We start from the raw sequence: 12,160 nt of genomic DNA, 5'->3' as shown, positions 1-12,160 counted from the left end.
GAATTTCGCATGTTTTTAAATAGATCATTCAGATTTTTGTGTTAATTTTTGTGTTAATTAAAGATGAATATGTTAGATAAAGTACCACAAAAACCGGATTGAAAGATTTTAACACGAATGCAAAATCTTTTTTACTGTGTAGATACAGATCTGAAAATAATTTTGTTGCATCAAAATAGTTGTTAAAATAATTACGTAGGATGCTCAAGTTGATTGCTAGAATGACAAAACTTTCTACGATATTGTTCATCGTGTTTGAGTGTTCAATACAACTACTTTGAATTCAGCGAAATTAATTTCAAATTCATATGTACTTAAATTTTTAAATACTTCAGAAAAACCATTCTGTCTGCGTACACATAATAATTTTAATTATGTTTGAACAGCGAACGTATACATTTCACGATAGCTAGAGAGAGCAATGCTCGAGCCGAGAGTTATTTGGCACCACTGGGCACATTCATAATATTCGCAACTGAGTAAGATGTACACTGGCAAAAAGCTTCTCGACAAGTGTTTCGCCCATGGTGCAAGATAGGTTTTGCGAATGGCGTGTAATGTTAACGGAGATTAGACCATGCGGTAAAAACGATGGCACGGTGATTAGTATCGGTTACGCAATGCTGCGAAGCAACATACTCGACGTGTATTAATTCGAATCTCGATTGCAGAATTTTTTGTACGGGACTGATGAAACTTCTTGTTGATATGCTGAATTTGTATTCCATGTCGCTCAACTAGATTTAGGTTCCAACTGTATTTCCGAATGGAACAAATAAAATATATAGTTGTAAGAGAGATTTAGAAGATCTTAATATCTAATAATTTTGTAATTGTAATATATCTTTGATTTTTCACACACAACAGTTGTCAATACGATTATCTTTTACTTTACACTGTTAAATCTATCTATCTATAGTATCAAATTTAATCTAATTTAAATCGTCACTGCTTCTATTCAATATATCATTATTTTATTATATTAAAACAGTGAGTAAATTTGACATTTTATATATAGTGTTAAATTTATCAATTGTTTTAATATATAAGATAATGATATTGAGTAAGAACAATGACGACTTAACAGGATACACTGAAAAAAAAAATTGTTGCAATTGCTATAATTTAACTACAATTTATAGTTATTTTTTGTGCTAACTATGTATTCTTTTTGTAGAATTAGAAATGTTGCGTTGAAATGAAGGTTTGTAGCTCTAGGAATTTTAAAATTCAGACAGTTGTAATGTCGTTAAAACTTTTTAAATGCAATTTCATTTAAAAAAAGAATTTTTTAAATCTCTATTTTTTGAAATATCGCTATATCTTCTGAGTTTCTGTGAGTCTGCTGATTTTTACATGTAAAAAATTACAAGCTGGACAGAATAAGAAATTTTGTCTCACTTTGTATGCCTGTTATATGAAAAAAATTTGTGAAAATGTTTGACTTTCTACCGTAAAAGTATAAAATTTTTCTTACAAAATTGGCTTTTAAAAATATTTCTAAGATATTTTATTATTGAATTATCATGGATTAAATAAAAAAAAATTTAGATTTTGATTGTTTATAATTCCGTTTAAAATCATCGCGTACCGAAAAAAAAAAACAGATTCTTAAAGTTGAAATTTTGCTCTATTGAATAACATAATTGTAAATTTTTTTAAAACATATGAACATGATACATGAAGTAACAGACTTTTATAATAATAAAGCTACGAAGTTTTGTTTCAACCTAATACATAAATTATTCTTATTACTAATATTACGACAATAACTATAAAGATATATATATATAACATAAAACTATAATTATTTTCCCGTGCAATTATAATCAGAACTATCAAACACTTTTCTTTCTCAGTGTAATAGAATTTGTCCCTACTATTTTATACTAATTGGCGTTACTAATAAGGACTAAATAGATTTCTTGATTTAACGGTTTAATTTTATTTGTTACAGTCCCCAGCATTGATGGACCGGTTTTCAATATCACGAAAGTGAACAGGTTGCAAATGGGAGCGTACCTTTGCATCGCGTCTAATGGCGTACCGCCAACGGTCAGCAAGAGAATAATGCTTGTTGTACATTGTAAGTAGCTACTTCAAAAGAGTGTATTATATATAATTTATTCAAGTATTTAAGTGTTATTATAATTATTAACGTTTCGATGTTAATAGTTACTCCAATGATTTGGATCCAGAATCAATTAGTGGGCGCACAAGAAGGCCAGCAAATGACGTTAGAATGCCATTCCGAGGCGTTTCCCAAGTCCATCAATTATTGGACGCGAGAAAACAACGTCATTATAGCGAACGGTACGTTTCGTAAATATTATGAGACATTGTTTATTGTGAGATATAGGCGTTTGTTCTGTAATTCTTAACGACTGTAACTGTAGTATTACAATCGTTAAGTTATGAGTTACAGAATAGGTCTCATATAGATGTTGATTCAATCAGTATTCTCTTTTTATTTCAAGCTAGTTTGCATATGTGTAAAAATTTGCGTAAATTTAAATGCTGTGTATAAATGCTCCATAATCTTGCGACTAACATGAAGCAAGAATGCATTAAAAACCTGGAAAGATTTGAGTGCTATATGTGAAATGGAAAAGAGACCGGAATCGATCGAAATTATCACATTGCGATAGCAATAATTAGAGAGCGTCCGCCGCAGGAATGATGACATTAATTCATTCAATGACAACGCTAATTCTTCCAACATCAGCAATAATTGCAATAGCAGCAACAATAGCAACGAGTGTATAGGTCGCCACTTCCGCGCGCGCCGCATGCGCGCTCCTGCCATAATTTAATGAATGATAATTGAACTCCGCTCCGCCGACATACTTAACTATGCTTTACTAGTCGACAACGCATGGTCACGGGTCTGGTTTGCTCATCGAATCCATTTATGTCGGTACACCAGAAATTAAAGGCCGCTACTGAACGGATCGCGTTCTGACAAACCTATTTGCTAGTGGCAAACTGAAATTTATTTGCCAAAGCACGTATCCCACTCGATGTTCAAAAAAAAAAAAAAAAATACATTGCCATCGCGTCATATTCAATGTTGTGACGAAAAAACACTAGTCCTGGGTATTATTCAGAAGTCAACAACAATTACACGTACTGAAAGAAAAGTACTCGTATTTGGTATTTGTTTACTTGCATAAATATATATTAATAAGATAAAATAATTATAGTTAAGAATACCACTTTTATATACAGAAAAACGGTTTTACTGAATTATCTAAAAATTTAGATAGATACAGATCTAAGAATAATTTTATTGGACCATTATGATAATTATATAGAAAACATAAGCTGATTACTAGAATGTCAAAACTTCTTACAGTATTGCTCATTATGTTTGAGTGTTCTATATAATTATCTTGGTAGTCCAATAATTATTTTTAGTTTTATAGATTTGTATTTATCTGAATTATTATATACTTTAACAAAATCTTTCTTCTCGTACAGTTACAATTATATAATATTAGAAATAACATTTATATAATTCCATATCCAAAAAGATTATAATTTTATACATACATATCTAATCATAATTATTTTCTTATAATTATTTCCTTATTAAATTATAATTACAAATACTCTTTTCTTAGTATACATTCTCCCGCCACAACAATTAATTTATATAGCATCAAGCGTTACACAATCAACGATCTTGTCTAACGCAGGAAGTGATATTTGCGGCGGCCGCAAATACGCAAACCACCTAGACGAGATGTGGCAAATCGAACCTGGCGGTGTACGCGACGCATCGGGTACGTCGGTGCGTTTACTGAAAAGCGGTCCGCACATGTGCGCATAATTATTTCGGATAATTAGACACGACGCCGCGCCGAGATAGCATGCGTATGGAGTAATGCACCCTCTTCGGATCCATTAATGCACGCGGCTCGACCGGCTTCGGTGCTGCCGCGCCGTCATTCCGGCTGCCGCCGGGATTCCGCAATGTGGATGTGCGGGAGACGAGGGTAAGAACGGGCGACGTCGACGGCGTCCGCGCCCTCGCCGTCGCCGTGTCTGCAGCTGCTAATCGCACAGCTAATTAGGTTAATTTTGGATCGCTTCTGCCGGCGCACCTGCGGCGCGACACGAAGCGAGCGAGCGAGCGAGCGAGCGAGCGAGCGAGCAAGCAAGCGACGGCGTTTTGCTACCGGTGATCGATGGCCCGGAAACCGGTGCGATTTCCATTCGTGACGCCGGCGGAGATTAATCTTTGTTTGCCCAGCTCCGAGATTTTTATTTCACAGGCTGGTTTTCCGAGGTGAAATGGCACGGCCGCGCGCTCCCCGTCGCGGCCGAATGGTTTCCGCTTATCTACTACGGAATCTGGTCCTGAATAAACCACGTTAACAACGATCGCGGGTGACTTATGGGAATGTCACTTTTTACTGTCGAATGACAATGCACGATAAATGCTACTGAACGTTAAACGCGGCAATATGCACAAAGTTCGCTAACCACATTCCTCGGGAGACCGCGTTAAGCTTCAACGATTATGTTTGATTGAATACAATTCATGTTTTATAATTATTTAATTATATAAAGTAAATGTTTTCGATAATTGAATATGTTCAGTGATTGAAGAATCGACAATATATTTGTAATCAATTCAGATATTTGTTAATAACAGCAAGAAATGCCAAAAAAAAGGAGGAAATTAAATATTTTGTATAAAAATTGCTCATTTCAATCACATTTTTACTCATCTTCTTATTATCTTAAGTAAAACAGTATTTATATTTTTGAATTTTTTGAAATATTGTACTGTATTTAATTATTTACCTAAATATGTAATGTGTTTTTTTTTATTTTAAGAAACTGAAAATTAAAATTTAAAACATTTTAGTTCAATAATTTCATTAATCGGTATGATAGTATCTTTCTCAACACCTGAATGATGATTCTTATTTTACTTCTATATAAAGTGAAAAAAAAATTATAAATTATTTAAATTTGTAGAGTTTTTCTAAAAGTAAAGTCTTTTTCCAAAATAAAGTCGTTGATTTCTCAAAATCGCGGTATGTACATACCGCAAAAAATTTTTTTATACTGAATACAATGCCGTTGACAGAATTTGCGTAGCACATCTCATTTCGAGTATAATAGGATGAAATAGTGTTTTTGGTCAACATTTTTAAAATTTTTTTTACAGAGAAAAACAAAAACTTATTTCTAAATAAAATTTGTGGCATTTAAAAGTATATTGTATAAATTAAGAACTTACAAATGAATTTTAGTTATGATCGCGCGTACGATTTATTTTTATCAAGTTATGGCTGTTTGAATTTTTAACTTTCTGCATAATTACGCATTTCAACAAAAATATTTTTTCTTTTTGAAGTGCGATAGAACGTATTTTAAAGATTTTTTTTGCACTGAACACGATATTATCGCGTCGTCAGAATTTACATAGTACATCAGGATTTTAAGTAAATTGAAGTGATTTTTGATCCATTTCACCTGAATTTATTTAAAGTCCCATGCTACGTAAATTTCTGTCAGCGACATCGTGTTCAGCATGAAAAAATTTTTCGCGGTATATACGTACTATGATATTTCGAAGAAAATGAGAACCGTAATGTAGAACTGAAGATATTTTTTTATTAGTTAGTCATTGGTACATTTCGATACTTTAATTTATTGTGTCAACATTAACTGCAATTCAACATTACGGGAAAGTTTTCAGACATTGCGAAGCACAGAAACTGTACGATTTTATGAATCGTTTACAATGGGAGTAAGATTGTATAGTAAGTCATAAACTGTAAGAAATTGATCGTATTATTCTCTTCACATTCGACTATGATTGATCGATTTCTTACAAATAATTACTATATTATATTAAGCAGTGTTTACAATGAAATTTTAAGGTGTAAAATTAAGATGTTAAGCTTAAGCATTAAGTTGTAGGAAAATGATCAATTATAATCGATTATTTCCTTCACGTTCGACTATGATTGATGAATTTCTTACAACTTAAAGCTTAAAGCTTAAATTTTATACCTTAAAATCTTATTGTAGACGCCGCTTAATTTTTATTAATGGCCCTTTAGAAAACACTCGCAAGTAGCGTGTCGATGTTTTCTGCGTTCAACGTTTGACTTTCAAACAAAGTGGAATGGAAATCTCGTAAAATCAAAGGCGATCGCTTCGCAGCTTATCTGCCGGTCCCACACCCGGATGGAAAGCACACGAATGGGCTAACTGTCAAGTTATCTTGCATTATATTCCCAGCGTCAACCGCACATACCCCCTGCTGTTTCGCCGTAACGGTTACGACATGCTTTACGATTTAACGTTTCCGCGGATACGCGTTGCCCGCTAATGCGAATTCAGCGCGCGTGACTCACGCACGATCAGATATCGGGTTGCGCGCAACGACACGGTGGGCCTCGACCGGCGCATCTGCGTGCACCGATTTTCGCATCGAATCGGCCATTCATCGGTAACATGGCATGTGGTGAATAGCGTGCGCAAAACACTGGACCCGATTCCCAAATCGATTCAAATATTCACTCGACGAGGAAATTGTTATTCGCTTCACGATTTTCCATTTTTTTTTTCGTGAAAAAAAAGTTGGCGGTAGGGTTGCTACGCGTTACGCAGGTATCTCTCTGTTAAACGACGCGATAACGATATATATCTACATACTTGTTTGGAGGTAAAAAAAACATGTGCGCGGGTGAGCAATTTAATGCAATTCGAAACGAACTGACCTCCAGTTTGCGTTCGTCTGTAAAACGCGATTCACTTCGGAGGGAATGGGCATGTTGGGAAAGGGCGTGTCGCGATTATGGGAAAATCGCGATTTGGGATTACAACGTGCCACATGCGAATTCTTGACTGGAGCATTCAAATTTTCTGCAAAGCGCAAAAGTTTTACTGATGTTGAAAAAAATCTTTTTTTTCTTGCCAGCAAAACGTTGCACGCTTATAAAGCTCTGCGGGAATATCCGGCGCCGAGAAATTCATGAATTTTCTATCCGGGACTTCGAAAATTCTAAGTTTCGTCGAGCATTTCCAGTCACGCAGTTCAATCGACAAAAACGCTTACGTATAGATATCGCACCACCCGTTCTCGTGAGAAGGCAACTCGTAAAGCGACGGAAAGTACAATTCTATTATGCTACTATATAGATGGAATCACGTGATGGAAATAGCCGTCTCGTAATATCGTTCACAGCATGGCAATGCGGAGATGTATGAAAGACCTGGGAAGTCTAATATTTATATATTATATATTATATATTATATAAAGGGAGAAAAGAAAGATTTAATATATTATTTATTGAAAGTTAGCGATTATTAATTAAAAATATGAAATAAAATCAAATTGTTTGCATTCTGATTTAACATATCTTCATTATTTTACTTATTTTTTTATAATGGAAAAATTATATAAAATATTTTAAAGTTCTAAAGAATGTTTTTTACCACATTTTTTATAAGAGAAGCATTAAAAATATTAGATACTTTTTTTCTTAAAATAGATACTTTTATAATATCAAACTTATGCATTATAATTTAACATTTTTATTATTTTACATTGTTTTATAATGAAATGAAAAATAATATAAAATATCTCAAATTTTTATAGAATACATTTTGTACAAAACATTTTACAAAAAAAAAATGTTTTTATATTTTTTTCGTCAAAATATATTTACATATAACTACCTTTATAGATTTAATTACTTTTTTAATTATATATGTATATATGATCTAGGCATTCTAGCCATAATTATTTATTTATTTATTTTTTCAAATCTTTTCAATTATCTTCTAAAATAATCTACAAGTCATACACAGATTTGAACAATATCTTAACAATCGTAATCTATTTTTTTTAAATTAAACAATGCAGTGTTAAGTATATTACTAAATATAATGTCTATTTACTTTCAAATTAAGAAGAGTATTAAGTAAAATCAAACTTTTAAGTAGTGCTTTACTAGAATATTCTTAAATTTAAATTATGTAGTCTTAAACTTTTGATTAATATATATAATATATATATAATAGTATATATATAATATATATTTATATCTTATATATTACGAAATATATAAATAATATATTAAAACTTTCTGTTTTTCTTTAACTTTCTTTTTCTTTCTTCTTGTTGTTTCAACAATAACTTACAATAAACATTTTTTAAATAAATTTATTGAATATTGCCTTGAAAAGTTTTTTACATAATATCTCATAATAATTAAAGAGCGATACCATTGCTCATTAACTAGGATAATATTGCCACTGTTGCCTGTGCGGCATATTTTAATAGAGAATGTGACAACAAAATTATTGTTATAAATTTAGAACTGTTCGAAGGATATTTGGAGGGTGATGGGGAATTTAGGATAGGCAGTATCGTTGACAAATAGGATTATGCCGTAAATCAGTGCCTTTGGAAAACATAATTTGTCAGTGGGCAAACACGCGTTACGCGCGTGTCGACACACCGATTCATTTTCAGCATAGAGTTCCCGACGGTTAGCAATTACGCGATATTTAACGTTTCTCGCTCGCTGACGCCGGGTTTGTGTGCATCAAATTAGAGTCGTCGGCGCTAAACTCATTACAGGGAGGGGCCTTGCATTTTTTTATGTTCGTGGCCGAATTGTGTGCGTCCATTCTGCTTTTAAAGGAACGCATTCCCACGACTTGTAACTCTCGCCACGCGACAGTGCCGAGTATAACTTCTCTCTTGCAGAGAAAAAGAGAGCGAGCGAGCGAGAGAGAGAGAGAGAGAGAGAGAGAGAGAGAGAGAGAGAGAGAGAGAAAGGGGGAGAGAGATTTCATTTTCAGCGTTAATTACATTTCGGACAGTTAATGAATTAAAATTAAAAACCGTGACAAAAGAATATCCTTTTCGTGCTGTGGAATTTTAATAAGAAACTCTTAACGGAAGATTTGCAGTGTGTTTTTGTGAATAAAAAAAAATCCTCTTGCGTGTGTTGTAAGCAAATTTGTGTTATTATGTCAGTTGTGCTGTAATCAGATTTGATTAACTTACAACGAAAAATCAGCAATTAAAATATTCTTAAAAATCTGAAATCTTGCAGAACTAAAAGTATATGGAAACCCAATTATGCAGCAATTTTTTTTATATTTTATAATTTTCAATTATATTTTTATATTTAATATATCTTGACATTTTTTTTAATTTCTGAGATATTATTAGACGCATGGAATGTTAAACTGTTTTTAGAGGAATATTTTTACTCCTAGAATTAATTAAAACATAACATTTTTATATGGTTATACATACCTTTGGTATATACCTTTTTGCAAAATTTTAAATTTTTAGAATTTTTTGAGTTGCCTTTTTCCTTTAATTAATTCATTTTTGTCACAACAAAGCGCGCATGTTTATGATATATCCGCGCGTTAGTTTGAGCCTGAAACAATAATGAATTTTGTTTCCCATAAAATAGCTTACGTTTGTTAAATAAATGTTTTGACAAAATTGTTCGTTTTTATCGGCTCGGTATTTAATTTATTTTACGATTGAATTGTCTGTTTTTTTTATAGTTTCATATGCATCAAACGTAAAAGCTGGATTGCATTCGTAAAAGTCCCAAAGTATCGCGTGATCGATGACAGGGGCGCGTGATCGCGGAAACGACGGCGCTAGGCGAAATTAAGCGTGAGCGATCGCCGCAGATGGAAATTACGTCGGCAGTTTGAGTTTCCAAGTCAGCTTGATTCATGTCCACATATGTCGGCGGACCCGCGCGCCAACGACGTGCGGAGATACGAGTAACACAAAATATCGGTCCCACCGCCGACTTTTGGGTTTAAAAGCAGTTTTATCCTCAGCAAAATCCATTCGCGGGCCCCGGCACCGCCACGCCGCCCCCGTGGGTAATGCTCGGCACCGTAGTTCAACGTCGTTAAACTTTTTCATCTGCTTTTCAAACTCAAAGCCGGCCGAAAGTTTTTCTTCCGCTTGTGGGGCTCGAATGGTGCCACTACATAAATGCATTCTACCCTTCCACCGCCCTTATTCCACCTGCTGGCCTGCCTGACGCGGCTCCTGGCGCGTTCTCCACCTCCGATCCTCACCCTTTTCTCCACACATTTCTCTTTCTCTATCTCGGAGAGACGTAAGTTTTCCTCCTGGCTGAGAAAATACTTCGCCTCTACCTTGCCGCGGGTCATTACACCTATAGATTTCACTCTCTCTCGAATGCGCCGCCACCTCGAATTGTTAATCAAAACTTCTTTCGCGTTCGCGCGTCCCGCCCCGATCCGCCTCGGCTTTTGCCGCGCCACTTTTCATCCACCGAGAAGAATCGAAACGTTAATGCCTTTCTCCAACTTACAAAATACTATTGATCGATTATTTTACAGTATTTCGGTGGCTTTGTATGCTTATATATGATTCCATGCTTACGGAAAATTTCTTCAACATGGATGTTACATTTTCAGAAATGCGCGAATAATCGAGAAATTTAATTAAGAGAACGCGCAAAGTTTTAGGGGGCTTCTTTACAATTATAATCATTGTACCTCAGATTAGTTACGTGATCGCGTATAATTCTCCAGTGTTACTTTACTTTTCCTTTCACAAGTAATGCGTGTTTGGCGTGTTCGGCCACCATATCGTCTTTAGTCAGTCCAAATTTTCTCAGTGCTCTTTTCGAAGAGATACAATTCCATCCTTAGAAATGGAAAATATAATTTGGTTCGTGTAGACATATATAGTATATTTCATAAATCTAATAAGTAGGTCATCAAATGATTGCTCAAATATTACTAATGTGCATTATTACAAAAATATGTTTATAATTATTAATTACCGAAAAATGTTGTAAAATAAAGTGTATTATTTGTATTGCTTTATTAATGTAAAACACGAAGTGTACATTAAGAGAAAATTACTTGGGATTATAATTGCATATAAAGTAGCTGTATTTAGGAGTCCCATTTTTAGTTATTACTACTCGTCAACTTTAATATATTAGTAATAATAATCACATTTATAGTTCTACAAAGAAATATAGCTGGTACCGAAAATGATATACAATTTATAATATATAATTAACTATAAATCATAAAATTAAATTATGGTAATTGCAATCAGTTTTTTTCTCAGTGTATTACATATGTATATAAATATGTACATGTTTTTCAAAATTATAAAAATACATTCATGCTCGAACTGAGTCGATTTACGAAAAACACAAATAACGAGATGAGAAACAAAGCGTTTGGAACAATTTAAATGGACGCAACGTATGGGTCCAGACTGACGCGCGAATATGGAGCAGAGGGCAGCGTGCACCCACGCGAGAAACCCTAATGCTAGTTTTTCTGGTTGACAGAGCACGAAGCACGGTGGACCGTGAAGGCGTACCGGAAGCGCGGGATATCGGCAAATACATTTTGGAATATCGTTATATTATATTCCGTCCGGGTGAACGACGGATCGAAAACATGCGCACGTTCGCTACTTTCAATTTTCTACGATAATACGCATCATCGATATAATGATGATATAAATGATGATAATGCGAACGCGAGCAGCGTAACATCAGCTGAATCGAGCATAATCGTGTGCGCGCTTCTATAACATCTGCACGCTTCAAAAATTAATAATTCGCGCGTCGACGCACGCACGCGGATGCGATACGTAACTGTAATAGCGCGAGTAATGTAATTAAGCTTTAAATGAGCTTGCCTAAAATGACGAGTCATATTTTAATGAAACAATGTCTTGCGGCGATGTAGATACCGCGCCATGTTGGATGTAAAACTGACGCCTGGCTTGCGGGTTAAGTACAGTGTGTATGCATGAACAATATATCCCCGTCGCATCAACCCCAGATTTCCCTGTGTAGAACGGTTTCAACGTGTTCCAGTTTCTACGGAACCAGCTTTCACCGTAGATTAAAACTAATTCCATAATTCTAGCGCGAACAAAGAAGGCGCGGAGCATCTTTTATCTCGCTTGATATTTATTAAGCTCCCGCAGTCAAGTTCGCAATCTGAAACTCCGCAACATTTTGCCCGTTTAACACTTCTCTTTTGCAAGGGAAAAAATATATCATGTTAATTGTATGTGTGTGTGCGCGCGCGCGCGCGTGTGTGTACGTGTGTGCGCGCGCGCGCGTGTGTGTATGTG

General features: G+C 34.6%; 1 protein-coding gene across 1 annotated transcript in view; it reads left to right on the top strand.

Annotated features, from left to right (window-relative positions):
- Positions 1 to 12,160, top strand: part of LOC108750445 (lachesin-like) — a 30,777-nt gene that overhangs the window by 7,589 nt on the left and 11,028 nt on the right. The window contains 2 exon segments of the mRNA XM_018489881.1: positions 1,958 to 2,086; positions 2,176 to 2,313. Coding sequence (XP_018345383.1) covers positions 1,958 to 2,086; positions 2,176 to 2,313 — 267 coding nt within the window.

Source organism: Trachymyrmex septentrionalis, unplaced genomic scaffold, assembly GCF_001594115.1.
Source record: "Trachymyrmex septentrionalis isolate Tsep2-gDNA-1 unplaced genomic scaffold, Tsep1.0 scaffold37, whole genome shotgun sequence".
NCBI classification, from domain to species: domain Eukaryota; kingdom Metazoa; phylum Arthropoda; class Insecta; order Hymenoptera; family Formicidae; genus Trachymyrmex; species Trachymyrmex septentrionalis.
Note: the sequence above shows the minus strand (reverse complement) of the source record. Positions and strands in the feature narration are given on the sequence as shown.